This window comes from Sminthopsis crassicaudata, chromosome 2 (assembly GCF_048593235.1).
Source record: "Sminthopsis crassicaudata isolate SCR6 chromosome 2, ASM4859323v1, whole genome shotgun sequence".
NCBI lineage: Eukaryota > Metazoa > Chordata > Mammalia > Dasyuromorphia > Dasyuridae > Sminthopsis > Sminthopsis crassicaudata.
The window spans coordinates 512,386,902-512,414,486 of NC_133618.1; the positions used below are offsets into that span (position 1 = coordinate 512,386,902).

The following is a 27,585-nucleotide window of genomic DNA, read 5'->3' on the forward strand; positions in this document are numbered from 1 at the left end:
GGGGTTGGGGATCAGAAAAGAATCTTAAAGGGGGCTACCGCCCACATCAAATAACTATCTATTTTATTTCTAGTTCTTTGTTACATTCCCCTTCCTCCTATGCCCCAAGATCTTAAACAAAGTGCAGCTATGATTAGTTTTGAATGCACATTATCTTTCTTTTTTTTTGGTAGGGGAGGGGAGGTTAGCTCCTTAGTCTGTGTATTTAGTGGAAGAATTTCTGGGTATAGATATTTGAATGACTTTCTTAGAATTATTCCTTTTTATTTTCCAGCATAGGGGACCAAATTACAACTTCACCAGGAGTTAAATTCGTGTATTTGTCTTTCCACAGCCCCTTCAATATTAATTATTTTTATATCTTTTATCACTTTTGCAATTTGCTATGTGAGCTATTTTGATCTGCATTTTCCTAATTTTTAATGATTTGGAGCCATTTTTCATCTGATTATGAACAACATACTACATTTTCTAAAAAGAAAAGTCAAAGAGCCAAATCATAGAACAATGTGATCCCAAGGTTGCTTCCTCCCTCCATTTGTATTTGGGCTTTGTTTGTGTCCCCTTCTGTCATCTCAGTCATGGGAATGAATCTTTTTTCATTTAAATGACTTTGTCAGCTTCCTCCTCCTTCTTCCTTCTTTCATACCAAGGACAAAGTGAGGTTTGGACAGCTTTTCTTTTCTAATTCAATTAAAAGTGCAGCCAGAGGCTTGTTCCTTGATGGGAAAGAGGAGCGGGTGGGGATAGAAAGAGATAAACGGGGAAGGAGCTTCATGATTGGCTGCCAACCTCTCACTCTATTTCCTATTCTGGGGCAGCACTAGGAGAACCTTTAATTGACACTGAAAGCAGGACTGTGCCCCAGGGCTTCAGTGCAGAATAAATCACTTTACACTGAGGGAAGGATCTCTAGCATGTCACTCCCCAACCTTCTGTGGGCACTCATAGCTTTCACCTACATTGGTAAGAAAAGTAGCAAAAGGAGAACTGAATCACTTCTTGGGTGTTGGGGACTGAAGGGATGGAGAGTTGGCCGGGCTGGTGAGAGGTCAGGAGGGATAAATACTAGATTACAGTTGTTCTTGCTTAGTGGTTGTCTGCTAATGCTTTGAAGAAATTCTTCATGCTCATTTTGGATACTTCTCCACAGGATCTGGTATGGCACAGACAGTCACTCAGACCCCATCAGTGATATCTGTGCAGGAGGGGAAGGCTGTGATCCTCAACTGCAAGTATTCCACCAGGGTCACTATTTATTATTTGCACTGGTACAAACAGTCTCCTAATGGGGAAATGATTTTCCTTATTTATCAGGATTATTTCAGCACAAAGAATGCAAGGAAAGAACGCTATTCTGTGAACTTCCAGAAAGCAGACAGCTCCATCAGGCTAACGATCTCTGACTTACAGCTGGAGGATTCCTCAGTGTATTTCTGTGCTCTGGATGAGCCACAGTAAAACGTATGATGAGGAAGCTGTACAAAAACCTCTGCAGACAAGAAGAGATGAGATACTTGCTACTGTTTCCAACAGAAACCAGGAGAGGAAGTGGGCTGAGACCAAAGATGTCTGTGGATAGTTCAGCTGAGGATCTGAAAAGGAAGCATTTACTTTATCTACAGAAACACACTCTCACAGTTGACCCACAGAGGGTGAGCAATGATATCTTTGAGTCATAGTTCTCCAAAGTATTTGTGCCTTTGAGTCCTTCCCCCCATCAGGTAATGGATAATGAGTACACTAAGTGAAGTTTTCACTAATATGCCATGTTTAAAGTGAAGGCAGACTATGCTAAATAAGGGGAGTGTGGAGGGAACAGGAGAGAAATGTTTATCTGAGATAAACACCTGCAGCTTTTAGCTATGGCTCAACTTATTATTGCAAAGTCTCAAGTCACAATTAGGGCATAGGTTAAGGCCACATTCTTAGGAGAGGTCATCATCAATCCCTCCTTTACTAACCTTTGAAGACCTCTCACAGCATTCCTGACACATTTCCTCAACCCTCTTGTTCTCAGTTTCCAATCCCTCTGGACCTGGTTTGTCCTTATTCTTTCCTGGGGTCCTTTTAAATATTCCAACTTCAACTGAACTTCCCCCTCCAGGTTGTTCAGTCTTTACCATCCTGGCTAGTGACCTCTGCACTACCGTTGTAATAAGCTGTATCACACAGGGCAGACAGACAGGGAGTAAGTAGTTTGACTCCACTTAAAGCTATCAGCAGCAACCAAAGGCTCTTTCCACCAGCTGCCTCCAGACCAAGACACCCAGAGATTTTAAATGGTGGGGACCAGGTCTGGAATGGGACTTGGGCCAATTTTCTGATGTCTTTGGCAATTTCCTTCACTACCTGCCCATATCACCGGTTTTCACACAGCAAAAATTTAATTTCCCACAAACTCCACCTTCTTCAGCCAACAAGTAATCTAATACCAATGATGAAGTACTGTTTCTCTAGTCTGAATGGCCTGGTCTGCTAATAAATCCAGTGCCTTTGCCTTCTGGTGAGTTATTATTTAGACCATGACCCAGAGTCTGATGAGTCTATTCAACATACAAATTGGAATTCTGTACCCAGATCCCATCTAGGGCTACCTCTCACCCCAACCACTTGTGTCCCTAGTAATTAGAGTAGGTAACTTCACAAATAAAGATGCCTATCAGGAAAGTCAGCATCAACAGAAGCGCTAGAAGAGACAGACATATGCATCTACCAACAGATAGATGACTAGGTCAAGTACTCACTTACCTACTTACTAGGATATAATGACATATATTTTCAGATAAGAAACTACAGGATCTTACATACTTGAATTGTGCTCATAGTTTCTACTGAATACTTGCCCTGATTATAGAAATTTGGTATAAGAGGAAAAATTAGGGACATGAGTATAATCAAAAACTGGTCCTTCAGGCCTCAGTCTGAGAGAACCTACAATAACATCCTTAGTTTAGTTTGACTTGAGGTAATTGTATGCCATAACAATTCCACCTTATAGCCAGACTTAGAAATAATCGGGTGGGTTCTTATTAGAAGGAACACCATTGGAAAACCAATTCAGAAGGATCCTACCTTAAGTGGAAGCCAAGGTTTTCCTCTTAATATTTGCCCAGATAATAACATCCACCTGTAACAATTCAGGATCCCTCCTCTGAGTAGCTTGTGGCATATTCCTTTCAGATGGTTGATCCTGGCTTGATTATTCATCAGATAATCATACCCGACTTCAAAACGTCAAATAATATCAGCTACAGTCCCAAGAGATTTTATCTCAAATAGCATGTCTAATTAATCAAAGCTTCAGGGGAATTTAGCTCTCAAAAATTACATATCCTAAATAAGTATTGACTATAATCCTACTTTGATAACAAGAAGAGATTCTTCCTAAAATATTTATAGTTTATTTTCATATCTAAGTAGATGGGTTTTAAATTCAACATTACACAAATCATTTTACTATAAATTGCTCAATAATCAATCTATATCAAAACATGTTCAGCTATTAATCATATTCAAAAGGACAAAGACATAGACCACTACTCTCAGAATCTCCTTAAACAATGGTAACATCTTTAAAATGATTCAATACTACCAATTAAAACTCAAATAGAATATAGAATATACTGTCCAAATTTCACATTAAAGAACCCTATCATAATTAACATTAATAATTTCTTCATCGACTTACATCAACTGATGCTGAGTGAAACGAGCAGAACCAGAAGATCATTATACACTTCAACAATGATACTGTACGAGGATGTATGCTGATGGAAGTGGATTTCTTCAACATAGAGAAGAACTAATCCAATTCCAATTGATTAAGGATGGACAGAACCAGCTACATCCAGAAAAGGAACACTGGGAAATGAATGTAAACTGTTATTTTTACCTTCTGAATCCAATTCTTCCTGTGCAACAAAAAATTCGGTTCTACACACATATATTGTATCTAAATTATACTGTAATATATTTAACATATATAAGACTGCTTGCCATCTGGGGGAGGGGGTTGGGAGAAGAAGGGAAAAAATCTGAATAGAAGTAAGTGCAAGGGATAATGTTGTAAAAAATTACCCATGCATATGTACTTTCAAAAAATGTTATAATTATAAAATAAAATAAAAAATTAAAAAAAAATAATAATTTCTTCATCCTAAAAAATATTCATTAAATTTCTAATTGATGAATATCTATAAATAGTTTTCTGGAAATATAGTTATCAACATTCTAAAAAATTATTCTAAGCACAATTAATCTCACCTTCCACCAAAATTTTTCTAATTGCAAAGTCAATTTTAGAGGTAATAAATTGTCCTTAACAATCCATTTTTGAGCTTTTTCCACAGGTCCTTTAAATCTGGTGTTCTCAGCTTCCAGATTATAGGCTCAGTTATCTGTAACATCTAGTAATGTACTTCCCACTCTGCTTCTTCCAAGATTTAGTAAGTACCTAATCTCCTGGAATTACAAACTCCAAAGGTGTTGTCTAGACCAGCAACCCTTGGTTCTTAAGGGCTAAAAGGAATGAGGACAATGCCAGTACATAATTCCTTAAAAACATCCTTTATTTTAAAAAAGGGACTTTCCCTTTCTCCTCCCAAATAAAATAAACCAATTTCATATGAGGAAAGTCCCAGATCACTTCTGGGAACAGTTCTAATTGTGTAACAAAGCAATAGATAAACATTTGATCCAAGGCAATTTAGTCTCTAAACATCAATCTAATAAATAATTCATTTCTTAGGAATCTTATCCATTCCTTCCACTTTCCCTGATGAGGGCAGATGCACAGGTGTACAGAATTGCCATTCAATTTGCAATCCTTCCCCATTATTTCTTATAAAACCTTAAAGGTAAAGTATGTTCCATTATCAGAATCATTGGTCTCTACCAATTCATACTTAGGCACAATTTGTTCCAATGTTATTCCACTAACCACTCTTAAGGCAGAAGAACTCAGGCGAAAGCTTCCACCCAACTTATGAAATAGTCCACTATAATTAGTAAATGCCTCATTTCCCATTGGTATCATTTTAGTAAAATGTGACTTGAATATTCTGGAGCCAGGCTCCTTCCCTCCAGAGGGAAACCTACTCAATACTTTCTTATTTATCTTTAGACATATTACACATCTTTCAGATACAATTTGTTTTGCTATTACACATATCCCTCTATGTCAAATTTTCTTGTCTTTATTTCTTTGTTAAAAGGAGAAAGCAAGACAAACTTTAAGATTCAGAATATAAGTAATATCTAAATAACTGTGGACCAAATTTCACAAAATTTATACCACATATCCAGCTGGGCTGACAAAATATTAAAGCATAGTTCATACAATTTTTACGAATTGCCCAATGTGCAATTTAGCAAGCAACATAGTAGCTTAAATATATTTCATCTAATTAGTAGATACAAACATGTGACCTCTTTAGGTAAGTTTCAGACAACCAAAAATTTTCAACTTAAATCAAATCAAATACAAATTTAAATTTCTAGCAATAGTACTTCAATATCAATGCATATGTATTTCTAAACTCATACCAGAATAAGCAAGTTCATATTTTAGTATAAATTAGTTAATAATAATCTCATATAATTTCAGAATCAGAATTCCAATTTAAACACACACAGCCCCAAAATTTAAAGTGGCAGAAACTGACCTTTCAAGTCTGTCTACAGGGCTTTAAGAAATTGGTGGACTTTAGGATGCTGGTGGAGAAGGTCAGAGAAATTTGGACCCAGGTGTCATGGGTCTGTGACTCCATGCCAGAAATGCTGAGGTGGGGGGATATGTCAAAGATGTTGCAGTACTAGGGCAAATCTCAGAAGAATCCACACCAGCCAGAGACATCAGCGTAACCTCTCCAAAGGAGAGAAGCATGGAAAATCCCAGGGAGGAAAGTTTTAATCCTTTTGCAGTTTTTCTGTAAGCCCCAGGTTCAGGCCCTTGGAAGACTTTTAGTCATATGAATAAGGCCTACCTAAAAATACAATTAAGTTAACTAAGAGATAGTGCCAAGCAACTTAAAACTTAGTCTCAAAAACACTAGAATCTGCTAAAATGTTTTTAGCAGTTCTGTAATTTTAACTATTTCTGCAGGCCCAAATTGGCCAGTTCTGGGTTCACAGAAACATTAGGGTTTTTTTTTTTCTTTTTTGATCTAGCAGTTCAAAAGTAGTTTCTTTATCTCAAAACTAGTTCTTCCTCTGTTCAGCTAAAAGCTATTTACATTAAGTCCAATTATGTAAAAACAAGCTCTTTTAAATCCCAAGTAGCCAGATCTTTTCCTTTGTAATTTGGCTGTAATAATTAGATAAACACTGGTTCACACACACACAAACACAAACTGCTTTTCTAAAGCATTCAAACTCCTGTTCCTCCCCTTTTCACTTAATTCACAGAGCCACTAGCCTCATTCCAATACTTATCACCTCTTGCCTGACCTCTAATAGTCTCTTAATTGATCTCCCAAGTTCTAGTCTCTTCCCTCTTTTCATGTGCTTTCCATAACCACAAAAAAATTGATATCCCTAAAGCTAAAATGTGACCATATTACTTAGTTGCTCAAAAATCCATATTTATAGTAGATTTCTTGGCTTCTTACTTCATGGAAAAGGTTGATCCATCATTGTAAACCCACCTAGTTTGCCCTTTATTATATCCCTGAAAAGTTCTCAGTAATATAATTCACTGATTTTTTCCTTGCATCTAATGCCAGAGGAAGAGATATGTTTTGTCTTTAAATAAGCAAATATTTGGTTATATTACATCTTGCCTCTTCCAGGAACTCACTCCATTAGTCATCCTTTTTTTTTATATTTATCTTCAGATGTTTTTTTCCTCCCCTTACTCCAGTGTTTCCTTCATTGTAGCCAAGTTGAGTGCAAAACCAGGGATCTAGAACATTTTTTCTCCATTTAATGATCCCCTAGCTTTGCACTCATGTGTATACAGGTTCAGTCCTGATAAAGCCTTTCCTACCAAGGTTTTATTGAGATTGGAAAGGGACCCCAAAAAGTTTGGATCACACATGGGTGTCACAAGGTATCTCAAAAGAATTTGCAGGCTTGAACCCATACCCAAGTCAACAGGCAAAGCTTGTAATTATAATGCCCATTGAAGAGGGCTTAAGTCCACAGATTTTATCAAGGAATCTAGAGAAAGGAGACATCTTTATCTAGTTGTTCAAGTCATTGATAATGCTAATTTTCTGGCCTAGAGGTAGAACCAAGGAAGGGTCTCAAGAATTTGGTTAAGGGAGGGTGGAGCCAAAATGGTGGAGAGCACACATGCTTCTCTCTGAGCTCTCCTACTACTCTCACACTAATGATGAAATTCACCTCTGAAATATTGCTGGTCTGGCAGAATCCACGAATATTGGGAGTGCAGCAAATTACTAGCAGAAGATAATATCAAAGATCGCCAGAAAAAGTCTGTTTTGATTGGCCCAGGTACAGGAGGAGTCCAGGTGCCCACAGGGAGTCAGAGCATGGAGGTTAGCACATGCTGAGCAGACCAGACTGAATGTGCAGAGAATCTACAAGAAGGACCCTACCACAGGGTCGGCTACTCTGCCCTGGTTGCAAGCCATGAGATCAGCAGAGAAGTTATAAAACACTCAACACAAACACAAAAGGTAAAGAGTGAACCCCAAAGCACCACAGTCTCATGGGACCGGCCACACCCACTCAGCACTGGGAGTGACTCAATGTGATCCCAGCACCATCCCAGGGCAGCCATTTCTGCTCTGCTATCTCTTTGAGCTGCTTGTAGAGAGGCCTGGGAAGCCTTCCTTGACCTAAAAGTAGATCCCAACTTTTTTTAAAAAATGAGTAAAAAAGGCAAAGTGAGCTTTAATTATAGACAGCTTCTATAGCAAAAGAGAAGAAAGATAGTTTCTATAGTGAGGAAACTAAAAGCAAATTTTCTCCAGATGAAGCCACAAAGGGTGATATGATCTGGTCCCCACCATACAAGGCTCTCCTAGAAGAGATTAAAAAGGATTTTGAAAGAGAGCTAGAAAAACATTTAGGAAAAGAAAGGAAAACTTTGCAAAAGGGTTTGAAAAAGGCATATAACTCATTAAAAAATAGACTGGAATAAGAAAACAAGTCCCTGAAAAACAGAATATGTGAAATGGAAAAAGTAAAGAACTCCCAGGAAAACTGAATTTGTGAGTTGGAAAAGGTAAAGAATTCCTTAAAAAAAAATTGTGAAATGGGAAAAAAAATCCATAGAGCAAAACAACTCATTTAAAAACTCAATTGGACAAATACAAAAAGAAGTTTTAAAAAGATTTTTTAAAAAAGTAAATGAAAATAATTCATTAAAAATTAGAACTGGACAAATGGAAACGAATGAAGTAAGACATCAAGAATCAGTCAAGCAAAACCAAAAAAATAAAAAAAATAGAAAAAAATGTTAAATACCTACTTGGGAAAACAACACACCTGGAAAATAGATCTAGGAGAGACAATCTAAGGATTATTGGACTCCTTGAAAATCATGATTAAAAAAAGAGCCTAGACACTATTTTTCAGGAAATCATCAAAGAGAACTGCCTGGATGTCATAGAATCAGAAGATAAAATAGCCATTGAAAGAATTCATCGATCACCTACTAAAAGAGACCTCAAAAGTAAAACTCCAAGGAATATTGTGACTAAATTTCAGAACTATTGGACCAAGGAAAAAATATTTCAAGCAGTCAGAAAGAAACAATTCAAATACCAAGGAGCCACAATAAGGATTACTCAGGATCTAGCAGCTTCCACATTAAAAGATTGAAGGGCCTGGAATCTGATATTCTGAACAGCAAAGGAACTTGGAATGCAGCCAAGAATAAACTGATAAACTTAGCATTTTCTTTCAGGGAAGAAGGTGCACATTCAATGACACAAGTGAATTCCATTTATTTCTGATGAAAAAAAGCAGAGCTAAATAAAAACTTTGACCTCCAAATACAGGACTCAAGAGAAGCATAAAAAGAACTCTTGAGAACTGTATTTCTGTTATGGGTATACATAAAGAGTGCATATATAATTTAATTTTACTCTTATAATTTAAAAAAAAACCTAGAGGTGGAAAGGGGATTGTACCAGAAAAATGGAAAAGTGGAGGTTTGAAAAAAAGGGAAATTGCATCTCATGAAGAGGCAAAAGAAACCTATTATATTTGAGGGAAAGGAGGGAGAGGGATGAACATTGTGTGAATCTTACTCTCATCATATTTGGCTCAAAGAAAAAATGTTAGACATATTTAGTTTACAGAGAAACTTCTCTCACCTTATTGAAAAGTGGGAGAGGAAAGGGAAAAAAGGGAAGGGGTAGGCTAAATAGAAGAGAATACTAAAATAGTAAGGGAAAGGTATAAGAAAAGGGGAGGGACTCTAAAGGGGGAGGGATTCTAAAGTGGGAGAGCTGCTTGAGACATGTGGTGCCCTTAAGTTATACTGGGGACGAGGGGTAAGGGGGAAAGGAAAGAGAAAAATATAATCTGGGGATAATAAAATGGCAGAAAATACATAATTAGTAGTTTTAACCATAATTGTGAATGGGGTTGAACTCTCCCATAAAGCAGAGGTGTATAGCAGACTGGATTAAAAGCCAAAATCCTGCAATATGTTGTTTACAGGAAACACATTTAAAGCAGGATGATACATACAGAGTAAAGGTAAAAGGCTGGAACATAATCTATTATGCTTCAAATGAAATAAAAAAAAAATGCAGAGGTAGCCTTCCTGATCTCAGGCCAAGCAAAAGCAAAAATTAATCTAATTAAAAGAGATAAGGAAGGAAATTATATCTTGCTAAATGAAGCAATATCAATACTAAACATATATGCACCAAGTAGTATAGCATCTAAATTCCTAAAGGAGAAGTTAAGCGAGCTGCACAAATAAATAGACAGCAAAACTAAAAACTAATAATAATAATAATAATAATAATAATAATAATAAAAGAATTTGGTTATCAATCTGGTTATCAACAACCAACAGACAGTAGTGTTTGTAGGACTGCTCTAAGGCCATAAGACTTGAAATCATTGACAGATTGTTAGAGCAATAGTCTCAGGATCATTAATATATCTTCTCTAAAGTCTAAGGAAAGAATATTATTATATTCTGAGGCTAGAGAACTTTTATAATCATTGACAGAACAATAGCATTCTTAAATCAGAGGGCCTCAGGATCATAGATCCCAAAGCCAGAAGATTTAGAATCACTTACAGCTTGTTAGAACAGAAGCCCCTTAAAGTCAGGGAATCTTAAAATTATTGACGTCTCCCCTTAGAAACTATATTATATAAATTTTAGATTCCTCTTTGCCCTTAACTCTTTATCCTATTTAGGGACACCAAGAAAAAAATCTTAAATTTAAGACTGTCTCAAGCCTAAAATCTTCCCAAAAAGGACTATAAATGTATTTAATTTATGATGTAGATCATGTGTTAGACAGCTATTTATTTGTAATTAAAACACAAATTCTCCTAAGAATACAATGAGAGACTAAAACCATGATTCAGTAATCCATTACTTTACATTATATTCTCTCTGAAAGTTAGGTCTTAAAATATCAAAAGGTAATGTATTTATAGTCTTATTCATTAACCATTTTATCTTCCCCTTGGGTCAGTATTGTGTAATTAACTCCCGTCTTCTGAAAAACTAATCATGGCTTGAGTTTACTGTCTTGTTTGGGATCTTGCTGTCAAAGGAAAATGTAGTTACTATCACTCAGCTCTAACTGAGATCTCAGTTGACCTTTCAAATGTATGAAGTTGCCTCCTTGGATGGAAATATCTATCTTAGGATTGATAGTCATTCACCCATATTCTGGGGGGAAAAAAAGCAATAAAGCCAGAGGGCCAAAGTTCAGTTTCAAGCTCATCTTAGTGCTCCATGTGCCTGTTACCATATGTAACTAACCAACATGGCTGCAATGTAAGAAGATGATTCCTCTATTATATACTCATCTCTGACTTTTTTTTAACTCTACAATTACATCCCGAAATGCCTTCAGAACATCTCTCCTTAAATATTCCACAAAAATATAAAACTTAACATGTTAATAACAAAACTTAATATCCCCCTTTATCTGCTCTCTTCATAATTTCTGCCCATGGTATCACAAATGAGGTGATCTCTGTTTATAATCTTGGAATTATCTCTGACTATTTCTTCCTCTTCTCCTTTCATAACTAGTTAGCTACCAAGTCCTGTTGATTCCATTCCTGCAATAGCTCTTATAATCAACTCTCTCTATTCCAATGCTACTACCGTAGAATAGACCTTCATTCACAAGCCTGTATTGCAATAGCCCCTTCAAAAACCTTCAGGTTAATTTAATTTTTCTCCTCCAAACCAACTTAAATCAGAACTGTCAGAATAATCTTTTTTTAATGAATAATTCTGGTCATACCTTTTTCTCTTCAGATAGTTCCACTGACTGTCTCTTAAATTCAGAATCTTCTGCTTGGCATTCAAGTTACTCCACAATCTGTTACCATCTTAACTTTCAAGTTCAAATCATTCTTCAGTTATTTATTAGTTGTATGACCCTAAGAAAGTTACTTAATCTCTCTTAGGCTTAGTTTCATTATCTGTGAAATAGGAATAATAATAGCACCAACAGCACAGGATTGTTGTGAAGATCAAATGAGACAACATGTAAATTCTTTGCAAATCCTAAAACATTAAATAAATCTTAGCTATAATTATTATCATTATGATTATCATTACAATTATCTCAAATTATCCCTTACTACCACTAAACTTTAAGTACCATCTTCCTAATTATCAGGGCTCTTAAGTTTTGTATCATCCTCAATTTCTTGCTCTCTCATATATACCCATATTGAATCAGTTGCCATTTCTAACTTAATAATATCTTTCATTTGTAAAATAAATTGCAGGAAGAACTGATAAACCACTCCAATATCTTTGCTAAGAAAACCTCAAATGGGGTCCCAAAGAGTCAGACACAACTGAAACTAAATAACAAAAATTGTCTTTTACATAAATGGACATTACCAGTATCTTGCCCTCATTATTTCACCCTTGGATTATCATAATGCTCCATTGGTTGTTCTCTTTGCCTTAAGTCACTCCCCACTTCAGTTCATCCTCCATACAATTGCCAAACTAATCTTCCTCAAGCATGTCTGACCATTTCTTTCTCAATTTAATTAACTCCAATTGCTCTGTATTGTTTCTAGAATCAAAAACCCACTCACTTTTAAAGCCTTTCTTAATTTGGTCCATTTAAGCCTTTCTTGTTTTCTTGTATACCACCCTCATGTATTCTGCAATCCAGACACTTCAGAGCTTGGAAAAAAGGATTTTTCGTGATTCTCCCAAAAAACATGCCCACAAAAGATCCCTACTGAGACTTCAAAAGGCCACAATCTCATGAAGCATCACTTTGACAAAAACCTCTTGGAATATAAACCTCCTATTAGGATTGGGAATATAGGTGAATTCAGTAATTATCACTCCAAAGAGGTTGAGAAATTAGAGAGTATGTGATTTGACTCTGGGAAACCTAAAAATAAAATTGCTTGGTTGGAGGGTTGGATTGGGATTGTTGATCACAGTTGGAAAAAAGATTCATGGAGCCTTTGGGATCAGCAAGACCTTGATGTATCTTTTTTTTAGTCCATTTTCTCATCTGCATGCAAAAATAGTCATCTTTCTGGCTAGCTACTTTTCAAAACTTCTAAAGTAGGAAATTATCTTATTCCTTAATCTCTCATTTTCTGTGTTTAAAAAAACCCATGGTGTCAATTTAAGTATCATTATTTAAGTACTTATTATATATGCCCATAGTATAAGGAAAAGAGAGTTGGCTTTAGAGTAGGGTATACCTGAGTTCAGGTCTCGCCTTTGGCACATACTTGTTGCATGACCCTGAACAAGTTATTTAACCTCTCAGTGACCAAGGCAGTTTTCTAAAGTGGTAAACTGTACATTATAAAACCTTTAGACTCAAAGAATCTTGATTCAAATTTTGCTTCTGTTAGTTACAATTTGAGTGACATTGGGTAAGTCATTAAGTTCTCTGGGTCTCATTTTCCTCATCTAGAAATCAAAGGGGTTGGGGTTGGACTAGATAGCTTCTGAAGACCTGTCAAGATCCTAAATCTATCACCCTAAATTCAAAATAGTTGCTAAACTTGGGAAAGTCCTAAATTTAGAAAATCAAGGTTTCTTACTGCATCCTGGACCATCACCAATCATCTTGATTTTTGTCTTGGCGTGGGATTTTCATAAGTATTGGAAAGACTGACACTAATGACTTTACACAACTGTATCACTTAAATCCAATTCATGTACAAGTCAAGATATCACTTTTATGGTGCCATTGCTCCTCTTGGAAAATTTAGGAATTAATATTTGGTTATAATAACACTTATTATTATAAGTACTAAAATAAAACAAAACAAAATACAAATAAAAATGAGTAAACAAAGGAAAAAAATCTGACTAAAGACAGCTACTTTGATATAAAAGATCAGGTTATATATTTAGAGGAAAATAAGAGGGTAAGAAAAAGACACTCCTACCAAAGAGCAATATCAAATGGTCACAAGCCCCAAAAGAGTTCTTGGAAGAACTTAAAAAAGAATTTTAAAAAATCAATTTAGGAAAATTAAGGGAAAATTAGTGGAAAAAATAAAAGTAATCCAAGAAAATAATAAAAAGAAAGTTAACCAGTTGGAAAAAGACATCCAAAATCATAAAGGGGAAATAAATCCTTGAAAATTAGAATTAGGCAAGAGGATTGAAATGTTGTTATGAGATGCCAAGAAATAATAAAATTAGAAAAAAATAGAAAAGAATCTAAAACTTCTCATTAGAAAAAAACAACTGATCTAGAAACCAGATAGAGGAGAAAAATATAAGAATTACCAGTCTATCTGAAAGTTATGATGAAAAAAAAGAATCTGGATACAATATTGCAAGAAATAAAGAAAACTATTTGGAAGTTCTAAAATAAGAAAACAAAATAGAAATAGACAAAATAGAAATAGAAAAAAAATTAATATTCACCATCTGAGAAGTGGTGAAGAAAACTTACATAAATATCATAGTCAAGTTTCAAAACTTTCAGATTAATAAGAAAATATTGTCAACAACAAGAATGTAGCGAGCTATCGTCTCCAGAAGCTGCCGGATCACTCTCTGGGAAGAAATCTGCTGTGTCTACTCAAATCTCTCAGACAGATTCTTCTTCCTGTAAGGAACCGTTGTCTCCAGGCAGTTGCTGTTAACTCTTGTCCAGAGAAATGACTTCCCTTCCTGCAGAGAGCCCCGTCAGGCCTGATGTAATGCAGAGACTTCTCCTCTTCCTGGAGTGCTGTCCTCCAGCCCTTGTCCTTCCCCAGTCCAATCTGCTCTCCAGACCCAATGTTGCCTCTTTTATCCTCCCAGAGAATGGGCATGGGATAATGCAAGGGCTTCTGGGAAGAACCACTTCAACCAATGAGCTTGCTCCTTCTAGGATTCCTAAGGTGTAAACTCCCTTTACAGGTCTGAGCCAGAGAACTGTCAAGTCAACCTGAGTTCTCACCTTGTAATTGTCCAGACAACCTGAGTTCTCACCTAGTAATCCTAACACAAGAAAATAAACAAATGTTGTGAAAATACACTTGAGATTTCACAAGACCTAATAACTTCTACTCTAAAAGTTCATATGTCTTGGAACATTATATTTTGAAAAGCAAAAGAGCTTGGGTTGTATTCAAGAATAACTTACCCAGCAAAGATGAGTATAATCCTGAATGGAAAAAAAATGGATAGTTGGTGAATTGAAAGAAATTTAGGTTTTTGTAACAAAAAGATTTTCAGTAGAAAATTCAGTATAAAAGATTCAGAAGAACTATAAGGAAATCATTAAAGACTAATTATATGGCAATTATCAAGTTCAAATTATTTATTATAGATGTATATATGAAAATGCTATCAGTATTTTTAAACTGTCATCATTACTAAGGTGGTTTGAAAGAGATTGGAGTTGAGTTGTATGTGATGGGATCATTTTAAAAAGCAAAATTAGGTAAGAAAAGATAAAAATGAGTAATTATATTATTTTTAAAAAGGTATGAAAGGAGGAACTAATACAGGAGAACTAGATGGAGGTGGATGGCTGATAATGTAACCTTAGTCTTGTATAGGTTGAAAAGAAAACAATTAATATATCTGAAAGATTTTAGAAATTTACCAAACATGTAGAGAGGTGAGGAAACTGGAAGACAGGAGGGGAGAGGGATTTTTAGAGGTTTGTATAAATTGGAATTTGGGAGGGTGGAGGGAAAGAATAGGGGTTATTTTTGGAGAATGTGTAGATTAAGATTGATGGAGAGTGGGACAGCTAGTGCAGTGGATAGGGCACCAGACCTGAAGTCAGGAAGACCTGAGTTCAAATCTCAGACATTTAACATTTCCTAGCTGTGTGACCCCAGGAAAGTCACTTAACCCCAATTGCCTCAGCAAAAAAAAAAAAAAAAAAAAAAAAAAAAAAAGGAGGGGGATTGGAGAAGGGATGAGCAAAGTGGGGAAATGGGAAGGTGGGGGAGAAGATAAGGTAACAGCTATAGGATAAAAAAATGAGAAAGAAAATAGTGAGTAAAAATAAGATGGAGGGGAAAATCACAAATACCAAATTATAACTTTTAATATGAATGGGATGTGAATGGTGGTTCTCTTTGTGACAGCAAATAGGAATTTCCAGGAATCCCCATCAATTGAGGAAACTGTGGTCTTTGATTGTGATGGAATATCACTGAGCTATAAGAAATGGTTAGCTCAGTGATCTTAGGAAGGGATGGAAAGATATGTATAAAATGATGAAGAGTGAAGTGAATAGAACCAGAATGTTGTGCAATGACAGCAATATTGTTTTAAGAATGAATAAATCATTTTAATTATTGCTATCTGTGTCCAGAGAAAGAACTGATAAATAGAAATGTGTATTGAACAATTTTACATATATATGCCTGTGTCTAATGGTAGCCATCTCTAGAGTAAAATGAGGGAAGAAAGGGGAAAAAAAAACCAAAATTTACATGATGATTTTGTTGTATATTTGATGGGAATAGCAAGTTGTACATTAGCAGAATTTCATTTTCATGTGCAATTATCTTTTATTTCACTGTGTTATGCAAATGCTTGTTTTGTTCTGTGAATTGAAAATAAAATAAATTTTAACAAAAAGAAAAATATAGGATGAATATCAACAAGCAACTCTAATCTAGTGCTGTTCCTTGAAATAGATGTTCCTCCTCCTGATTCTGGGAATTTTTACTTGCTGTCCTTACACTTGAGCATACTGACCTCCTCATCTTCATCCCTTAGCTTCTCTTGTTTGCTTCAAGTCTCAATTAAAGTCCCACATTCTTTAAGAAGACTTTCCTGATCATCTTGATTACCTCCAATTTATTCTGTCTGTGTCTTGTTTGTCCGTAGTTGTTTGTGCATTGATCCTTCCATTAGATTATGAGCTCCTGGAGAGCAGGAGCTGCCTTTTACCTTGTTTTGTATCCCCAGCACTTAATCCAATTATTAGCACTCAAGAGACACTTAATAAATATTTATTGACTGACTCACTGATTTCAAGCAAATTAGACTATTCTCCCCTGAAACACATTACATTCTCTAATTATCTATAGCTGGAACACTTTTTTTCCATCTTTATAAGTTACATTCCTCCTAATTAAAAAAAAAAACACGACAACTTTGTGAAGTCACACCTGAATGCAATCCCCCCACCATGGGTAAATTGGGATCATAAATGTTCTTCTTGCATTGTTTAAGAATTTGGATTCAAGTTGTACTTTTTAAAAACAAATTTGGGGGGGGATACATTTTAAGTTCTAAACTGTCTCCTTTTTTTCTTCCCCATCCTACACTAGAGAAGATCAAGTTTATTACAGATTTATAGTTGCAGGTAAAACAATACTATGTATACTTCTATTTCCAAGTACTTTCTGTGGAGGTGGATATCATCTTCCTTCATAGGTTCTTTTTAGTTGATTTGAATATTTATAGTTCTCAGAATAACTTGGTTGTTCACAATTAACCTTCAAACAATATTGCTGTTATTCTATTCTGCTCACTTCATTTTTCATTATTTCATGCAAGTCTGTCTACTTTTTCTAAAATCAACTCATCATTTCATACAGCACAATAGCATTATCAAAAGTATATACCATAACTTGGTTAGCAATTCCCCAATTGATGGGCATCCCCTCAATTTCTGGTTCTTTGCTCCCACAACAAGAGCTGCTATAAATATTTTAGAATATATTGATTCTTTTCCTTTTTCCTAATCACCTTGGTTAACAGACCTAAAAGTGGTATTGCTGGGTCAAGGAATATACATAGTTTTATAACTCCTTGGGCATAATTCCAGATTACTCCCCAAAATGGTTGGATCAGTTCACAGTTTCACCAAGAGCATATTCCAATTTTTCTACATCCCCTCTACATTTGTTCATCTTCCTGTTCTATCATTTTAGCCTATCTGATAAGTATGACACAATTTCTCAGAGTTGTTTTAATTTTCATTTTTCTAATCAATAATGATTTAGAGCATTTATATGACCCTATATAATTTTGATTTCTTCATCAAAAGATGGCCTCTTCCTATCTTTTGAATGATATATATTGTTCTGAAAGTTATTTTATAATTATCATTTTTGAAAGAGCTAATTAATCTTGTATATTGTATTAATCTTATACTGCTGATTAATAATGAGCTTGCTGTCCTTGTTCACAAAGATCCTTCTTGGCCTTGATCTTAAATGGTGATTAATTCAACTTGAAACCTGGCCCTTTATTTTTTTTGAGACCACATTTTTTTGTGTTCGTGTTATGCCACAGTTTCCCTGAATTGTTCTACCTCAGTTTCCTCGAATTGTTATACTTCAGTTCCTTGAATTGTTCTGCCTCAGTCCCCCTGGTTGCAACACCTCTTCTGACCATTAGAACTAATATAAATTAGGGCTGGGAGCCTTGACCATTAGCATTCCATAGAGCCATAAAATACAGACAACTTATCTTAGATACCTAGAGGGGACCCTTTGAACCAGACATCCTGGCTCTTAGGTCCTCCCAAGTAATCAGAATTTATGATCCTTTCTTACCCTCAATTTGTCAGAACCGAATTTATGGTCTGTTCCCACTGAAAGTTCCCACTCACCAGTGTTCTCCCCTTCTTTATCACTGAAGTCCTATAAGAATCCCTGGAATCTCACAATCCAGGCTGGACACTTGGAGACACGAGTCCAATCCAGCCAATTAATCCAAGCTCTCGGGACAGCTAGGTGGTGCAGTGGATAGAGCACCAGCCTTGAATTCAGGAGGACCCTAGTTCAAATCTGCTCTCAGACACTTAACACTTCCTAGCTGTGTGACCCTGGGCAAGTCATTTAACCCCAGCCTCAGGGAAAAAAAAAATAAAATAAATTCAAGCTCTCCAATAAAATATTAAACCTCTCTAACCTCTATCTTGCCTCAGTTTCTCCAGCATTACATTCCTTATCCCAGCCTACATATAGATATTAGCAGAGCTAGGATTCAAACTCAGACCACTGGATTCCAAAAATTATGTTCTTTCTATTTATCTAAAACTATAGTACCAGGAAACATAATGGAAAGAGATAGAATACTGGGCCTGGAGTCAGAAGGACATGAATTCAAGTTTACTAGCCGTGTGATCCTGGACAAGTCACTTATATCTCTATCTACCTCAGTTCACTCAAATGTAAAATAAGGATAATAATAGTACCTACCTCCCAGGTTTTTGTGAAGATCAAATAAGATAACAAAAAACATAATAGCATTAGCATAGTATTTGGAATATAATAAGTGCTTAATAAATGCTTATTTCCTTCCTTCCTAAAAACTAGGCTTTCAGACTCCAAGTCCAGGAAAGAGAAATAATCTAGTCTAACTCCCTTAAGAAACTCAGTGATTTGCCTAAAGTCACATATTCTCTCCTGCTTTAATTTTCTCTTATTTTAATAAATCAAAAAATATTCTCCAAAGAGCAATTTCTTTATTTTTTTTTCTTTCAAGCTTTTTATTTTCAAAACATATGCAAGGATAATTTGACATTGACCCTTGCATAGCCTTATGTTTCAGGTTTTCCCCTCCTTCCCCCATCCCCTCCCCTAGATGGCAAGCAATCCAATATATGTTATAAATGTTAAAATTTATGTTAAATCCAATGTGTATAAACATGTTTATATAATTCTTTTGTTGCACAAGAAAATCAGGTCAAAAAGGAAAGAAAATAAAATCCAAGCAAACCACAACAAAAGGAGTGAAAATGCTATGTTGTGATCCACCCTCAATTCCCACAGTTCTTTCTTTGGGTATAAATGGCTCTCTTCATCACAAGATCATTGGAACTGACATCAATCATCCCATTGTTGGAAAGAGCCATGTTCATCAGAATTGATTGTTGTATAATATTGATGTCATGTACAATGATCTCCTGGTTCTGTTCATTTCACTTAGCATCACTTCATGTAAATCTCTCCAGGCATCTCTGAAATGATCCTTCTGATTGTTTCTTATAGAACAATAATATTCCATTGCATTCATATACTATAACTTATTCAGCCATTCTCCAACTGATGGGCATCCACTCAGTTTCCAGTTTCTTGCCACTACAAAAAGGGCTGCCACAAACATTTTTGCACATGTGGGTTTCTTTCCCTTCTTTAAGATCTCTTTGGGAAACAAACCCAGTAGAAATACTGCTGGATCAAAGGGTATGCACAGTTTGATAACTCTTTGGACATAGTTCCAAATTGCTCTCTAGAATGGCTGTATTTGTTCACAAGACCACCAACAACATATTAGTGTCCCAGTTTTCCTACATTCCCTCCAATATTTGTCATTATCGTTTCCTGTCCTCTTAGCCAATCTTAGAGGTATGCAGTGGTATCTCAGAGTTGTCTTAATTTGCATTTCTCTGATCAATAGCGATTTAGAGCACCCTTTCATATGATTAGAAATGGTTTTAATTTCTTCATCTGAAAATTGTCTGTTCATATCCTTTAACCATTTATCAATTGGAGAATGGTTTGTATTCAAAAAGCAACTTCTAATCTATTTTATAACAACACATTATATACTTGAAAGCAATACCTTTTTTCCTGGATATTTCTTTCTCTCTTTTTAAAATATTTTTTAAAAATTATTTTTCCCAGTTATATGTAAAACAATTTTTTACATTTTTACATTTTTTTACGTTTTTAAAACTTTGAATTCCAGATACTCTCCCTTTCTCTCTCCCCATTTCTCATTGAGAAGACATATGTAAAGTTATGTAAAACATTTCTATAAAAGTCATGTTATAAAAGAAAACATGGATTCCCCCCAAAAAAAATCCTCAGGAAAAATAAAGTAAAATATATATACTTCAATCTGTATTCAGACACAATTCATTATTTCTCTGGATATAGCTGGCATTTTTCATCATAAATCCTTCAGAATAATCTTGGATCATTGGATGGCTGGAAATAGCAAAGTTACTCACAGCTGATCATCACACAACATTTCTATTAGTTTGTACACAGTACATTTCATTTTGCATGTACTCATGGAGAACTTTTCAGATTTTCCTGAAAGAATCCTTTTCACAATCTTGAAAGCAATATCACCTCTTAGCTATCTCTTAAGACAGAAAATAGACATGAAATTTCATTGTTATAGGGAATTTTAGAATAAGAAAGCTCCTTCCACCTGCATCTTAGAGGCTGAGAATTTTAAAGGGCATTGAGAGATTGTGAATTGCCTAGTTACAATACCAGTCAGAGACTAGATTTGAACTCAGATTTTCCTGGCTTTGAGGACAGCATTGTCTACTATTATAATAGCACCTCTCAGCTATCTCTCATCTATACTAAATAACCTAAGGTGATCTTTCATTATTTCAGTCACTTCTTATATTGTTTTTTTGGGGGGAGGGGCAAGTTTTTTTTTAAAACATACATTTCAAATTTTTGTATTGAACAGCAGCTGGAGTCAAAGATATGCAGGGAACAGTTAGAACTAGCTCTGAAGAATTAATTGCTAAAATTTTTAGTATAAACATTAGTACTGCATAAAAAGGGAAATGCTACAAATCAGGACTTGATTTATTATTTTGTTGATTGTATAGACTTGTGAAAATGATGAAGAAAATATTAATAATACAGATTAAACATAGAAGTATATCATGTTTTTTTTAGGAGAGCTAGTTTTAAAAATATTTTCAACACACCACTAGCTGCAGCGCCGTAATAAAAGTTTATTATTGCACAATATCTTGAAAAGATTATTTCATGATCAACAGGATGATTTCAGAAAGGTCTGGAGAGACTTACATGAACTGATGCTGAGTGAAATGAGCAGGACCAGGAGATCGTTGTATACTTCAACAACAATACTGTATGATGATCAATTCTGATGGACGTGGCCATTTTCAACAATGAGATGAACCAAATCAGTTCCAATAGAGCAGTAATGAACTGAACCAGCCACACCCAGCGAAAGAACTCTGGGAGCTGACTATGAACCACTACATAGAATTTCCAATCCCTCTAATTTTGTCCTCCTGCATTTTTGATTTCCTTCACAGGCTAGTTGTACACTATTTCAAAGTCTGATTCTTTTTGTACAGCAAAATAGCTGTATGGGCATGTAAACATATATTGTATTTAACTTATACTTTAACATATTTAACATGCATTGGTAAACCTGCCATCTTGGGGGGGAAGGAGGGGAAAAATTAGAACAAAAGGTTTGGCAATTATCAATGTTGTTAAAATTACCCATGCAAGTATCTGGTAAATAAAAACTATTAAAATTAAAAAAAAGAAAAGATTATTTCATAGTCTACATACTCACATACACATACACGAAAACACTAGTCTTTATAATAATTCTCATACATATACACACATATGCACACATAGACACACAACTATAGAGTAGTCCCTGTAATAATTCTTAGTTATACTAGCTTCTCTTTTTACTATCAATACTACTTTGTTACCTCATATTTATCCTATGACCTACAAGTCTTTTTTTTATTTTATTTTTTCAGTCTTTCCCAAGATTCTCTGGTTCTTTGAAATGTTTGGTTGTTAATTTTACCCTTGTATCCAAATTTTATGCTTGCTTCTATTAAATGTCATTCTTATTTTGTGGATGTTTTCCATATTTTTAGGGTCATTTGGAAGTTTATCTTCATCTTCTACAATATTAGCAACCCTGCACTGTTTAGAATCATCTGTAATTCAGATTTAAGGCAGGTAATTCAGTGGATAAAGTGCCTTGTTTGGAGTCAGGAAGACTCATCTTCCTATGATCAAATCTGTCTTCAGTCACTTACTAGCTGACCCTGAGTGCCTCATTAACCCTATTTACCTCAGTTTCCTTGTCTACAAAATGAGCTGGAAAAAGAAATTGCAAATGAGTATCTTTGCCAAGAAAATACCATAGGGGGTCATGAAGAATCAGACAAGAAAAATGACTAACCATCAACAAAATAATTTTCGCCTGCCTAGGTTCTTTTAATTTTCAATAACAGCATTTATTAGAACAAACCTTTTTTTTAAAAAAAAAAAGGAATATGAATAATAGGGAAAGAAATGCAACTGTTGAATTAAAAAAAAACATGATTAAAGTCTTGATGTCTCAAAGGGATTGTTGAACTTCTTGGTTGAGAAGATGAAACTAGAGATCTTTCTTTCCACTGGAACTCAGCTTATGGGCATCAAACAGCATCAATCTATCCAAGAGACTCATCCCTTGATCCTGGCCAGTCCAAGTTGCTACGTCATTTGAGGTATCTGCCCTCAATTTAGCTGAGGTAGGGTTTCTGCTGCTTTAGGAGAGAATTGGCTTTCTAGTTAACTCATTGTGTCACAAGATGGGGCTATTGCACTTGCAAACTCATCCCCTTCTTTGGAGAAGAAGGGGGTAGCAGGCTGTGGCAGGGAAGAAGAGGGTTTTACCCTCATTTCCATCCCCCCCTTCCTGACATTCTAACTTGTATTCATCTCCAGATGATGTGGGGCAGAGAGGTGGCACAATGGATATGGTGCCAGCCCTAGAATCAGAAGATTCATCTTCCTAAATTTAAATCTGGCCTCAGACACTCACTAGCTGTGTGACCCTGGGCAAATCACTTACTCTTGTTTGCCTCAGTTTCCTGATTTGTAAAAATGAGCTGGAGAAGGAAATGGCAAAGTTCTCCAGGATGTTTGCCAAGAATACTCAAATGTGGTCCTGAAGAATTAAATGCAACTACTCAAACAATAGCCAGAGACTATATGTGGTCTCCTATGGATGAAAGCCTTTGGGGGCCTCTTTTCATAGTATAAAGGGCTGTTATCTCTCCACACACACAGAAAGAAACTAGAAGGAAACTGTTTTTCAGTTTTCCTTACCAACTTTCTCAGTCAAATTTCATTGTCATTTGAAATAGCTAGGTGACACAGTGCACTGAGGTGGGACTCAAGTTCAAATCCTGCCCCAGACACTTATAAATTTTGAGTTTCTTTTCAAATAACTTCACTCCTGTTTCCTCATCGACAAAATGGGGATAATAATAGCAGCAACCTCACAGGGTTGTTATGAGGATTGAATAAAATAATATAAGTAAAAACCTTTTGTAAATTTTAAAGGATTTTATAAATTAAAGCTATTATCATTATCTGGTGTGCAATTCCCAGAATAAAAAGGACTTCCTACATGTAGGCAGAGTGGTATGGAATGTCATTAATTATTTTAAGGGGAGAGGAGAGTGAGTGGAAAGGAAATACCTGAGAATTATTAATTCTTCAGAAGGAACCCACATCTGGTGTCTAAAAATAAGCCTTCTCTCAGCCATGTCAGCATTTTCTTTCTCTCCTTAGTTGAATATTCTCCCCTTGATACACTCCCAAGAAGCAACCTTTGGCTACTCTGCCAATAAGCAATTCATTCCCTCCTCGGTGTCTTCCTCTTTCACTCTATTTCTCACAGCTTGTCTTTTTTTTGTGGGTCCCACCCATATCTTACAACACATCCTGGGACAGTTATGGGTCAGTGAAAATGATATAGAATTTTTTTTAATGGAAAGAGGAAATAGTGGAGTGTAGTATGATCTTTGACAAGTCCATGGACATCAGTTTCCTCAACTACAAAATCCAGGAATTAGACAAAATTATGGGTAAAGACCCTTCTGGCTTTAAAGCTACAAATTCATGAATACAGATACAAAATGAAATATAATGGAAGAAACATGAACATTTTATAATGAGTTCTTGTTATCTAGGAGAAATTGTCATCTTGAATGAAATTATTCATTTTCTGGAAAAGCATAGAATATATTGAAACCTCAGCAGAACCACATGCAAAATTTAATAGTTTAAAATGAGTGAAGTTCCTGATATTCCAATATTACTACAAAGAAAACTTGCACAGTTTTTTCCCCTTTCTAAATTACATCTAATAAGGGGCTATGACCAGAACAGGAGAGGTGCTGTGCAGGGCCAAAATCAAACAAGGCCATAGGATTGAGGCTTTGACTCAAGCTATCAGACAGGTATTCTCAAGAAAAGATAAAAGAAAATTGAAAGATAAGGTCTCTGACATTTCTGAGGGCTGTGATGTAGAGGGCAGAGCTTCCAGACATAGAACTGAGAAGAAGACAGCCTCTCAGCTTCTGGGTCTGATTGTGTTTGATAGAGTCAACAGGCTCCCCAAAAGAAGCAACACACGTTTGTGTCCCAGTGTCCTTAGCAGCTGGGAAGGAATCATGAAGAGGCAGCTGAGAACGTCCCTGATACTCCTGTGGATGCAGCTTTTCTGTGAGTTGAGAATGCTTATAGAAGGGGAGATGGTGGGGAATTTTACAGCAGCGGATAAGTCTTTGTCTTCTTCCCAAGCCAGTATTGTCACTGGTTTGGAAAGAATACCAGTGATTCTTCAGTGACCACCACCTATGTCTGTTCTTCTGGCAGGGGCAAGGGGGCAGATAAAGGTGGACCAGAGTCCTCAGGTCCTGATCCTCCCCGAGGGAGCCAATGTCTCGCTGCAATGCAGTTGGTCAAGTGCTGTGAATAGCTTGCAGTGGTTCAAACAGAACCCTGGGGAAGGCCCCGTCGTCCTGTTTTTCATGACTTCAGGGATGAAGCAGATAGGAAGATTCAGCTCCAAGATGAACTCCAAGGACCGTCGCAGCTCTCTGCACATCACTGACTCCCAGAGCGAAGACTCAGCCACCTATTTCTGTGCAGTAGAGAGAGACACAGTGCTCCTGAGGCACCTGCAGGCTGTGCACAAACACTGTGGCTCAGGCTCCTGCTTGGGGACACATAATTCAATTTAATCCAATAAAACTGAGCAACTACTCCACACACGATTATGTGGCATCAAGGAAGCATTTCACCGATTTCTTTCTTCATAAATACTAGTAGCTATTACACAGGATAAGCTCCTATTTATATGGCATTTTAAGGTTTATAAAGATCTTCCTTCACATGTCTCCTGAAGGCAGATGCTACCAGTACTTGTAGCCCCATTTTACAGATGAGGAAAATAAAGTTTAGAGAGTTGAGTAATGTGCCTACAGGAGAGTCAGGACAAGAAACCAGATTTTCTAAATTCAATATTAGTTCTCTTCCTATTGAACTAGTTTGTTTCTCCTGTCAGAGTTTTAGTTCATTACACTGTCATTTGGAACTAGGCTCTGTTTGCCATATTTTTGTTTAAAAGGAAGCATTTCCCTCTCCCTCACTATTTCCTGGTGATCCATTTCACAGATGCAAGAAACCTCAGCATGTAAAGTATTGGGGGTGGGGAAAGTACCTATTTACTGCACCCATATAGAAAACATTCTTTAGGGCATTGTTCTCAAAATGTGGTCCAGGGATGCCCGGGGGTCCCTGAGACATTTTCAGAAGGTCTGTATATCAAAATTATTTTCATAATAATACAAAAATTTTTAAATTTATAATACAATAAGTATCAATATATGTAAACAAAAGATTGTGGGAATGTAAATCATTTTATCAATAAAAAGGGGTTCAGAGAACAAAAAGTATAGAGCACAGAGTTGAAAGCTGGGTGAGAAATTCAGGCCTCAGAAAAAATAGTACTTATGTTGTTCATTGATAACACAATGCCTTCAGCACTTCATACAGTTTTTAGGAAATGTTAGGCATTTAATAAATGCTTGCTGAGTTAACTTGTTTGCTTATTTTGGGGAGAATGGAGAGCAGACTGCAGGAGGTGTTGACCATTTGCTATTATAAATTCCATGAATCTGGAGACCCCCTTATTCTTACCCCCAATGAGCTTTGCTGCATGGATGATAGCTATTGGTATAGAAAACTGAGCTCCAAAGCTAGGGGAAAAAAAAACTTTACAAATCTCAGCTCACGGCCATAATATCATGTCCCTTGTTATATGTGACGTATACTAAATTCACAAGGTCAATCATGGAGAGAGACAGAGTGAGTTTCCACAGGTCTTCCTTTTTTCCTTTCTTTATTTTTTGAAGTAATTCAGAATCAAGATGAATTTAACATTACAAAGTATAGATTCAGGAGTAAAGGTAATAAATATCATAACTTGTCTTTCCATTACTTTTACACTAAAATTTCTGGGAAGGCAAGAACAGCACATGCTCTGGAGCTACTAGCCCACTTTCTCCCTCATTAAGTGACAGGTGGCTCAGAGCATGAATACTACATGTGTCCCGAGAGTGCAGGAGGAGCCCTGAGCATTGAGGGTGATGTCTCCAATGTTCTAGCTAATGAGCCTTCATCAGTGTACTTGCAACCTTGATTATCAGTTGAAATCCATTAGTCATCCTGACTTAATTAGTATCAGAAAAAGGTATTTATTAAAGTGGTATAAGAAAAATTTTGGTATAAAATGTCTCTCTAATAGTCTATGACATATTCTCCCATGAGTACAGAGTCCAAGAGGAGGTGGCTAAAACATATGTGGCAAGATTTCTCCCCTAGGTATAGTATAAGTTTTCTTCTGCACGCTCCATAGAGCCTTGATTTTGCTTTCCATAGCCCAATCAGTCTGTTTTTGCCTTCTAATAAAGACTGTCTCCAGCCCTCCAGGGACTCCTCTAAGGTAGATGGCAAGATGGAAAGTCCAAAATCCTCTAGACCTCAAAAGGGCATCAAGAGAGGGATGAAAAGATGGAGTCCTCTCCCCTTCCTGCCGCAGGCTGATTTCTTCTCAAGAATATAGCTAGAATTCTTTCTCCTCTCCACTGGCAACCTGAATTGATTCAATATTTTATGGAGGTCCCACAGGGAGTGACTAAATTTCCTTAGGCAATCTAAATAAACTTACTGTCATACTTAGGAAGTCATCCAAGCCTTGTTCATATTAGTTTTCTTGATAAGAATGAGGTATGGCCAGCCTACATCAGAGATGGGACTCTAAATATCATGGGAAATAATTTGGGAAACCATTTTTGTGCTGCTGTAGCTCACAAACTGATCAGGAGACTCAGGCACTTCCATGAAAAAACTGGATTGCATGAGAGTTGATCTACAAATCCAGAGTAA

At 36.1% G+C, this 27,585-nt stretch overlaps 1 protein-coding gene across 1 annotated transcript in view; it reads left to right on the top strand.

The window, feature by feature from the left end:
* The first annotated feature begins 865 nt into the window (after positions 1-865).
* The window catches only part of LOC141557871 (T cell receptor alpha chain MC.7.G5-like), a 563,004-nt gene continuing 536,284 nt past the window's right edge, over positions 866-27,585 (top strand). Inside the window, exons 1-2 of the mRNA XM_074294214.1 lie at positions 866-966; positions 1,154-1,457. Coding sequence (XP_074150315.1) covers positions 918-966; positions 1,154-1,457 — 353 coding nt within the window. The 5' untranslated portion in view covers positions 866-917. The remainder of the gene's footprint in view (positions 967-1,153; positions 1,458-27,585) is intronic.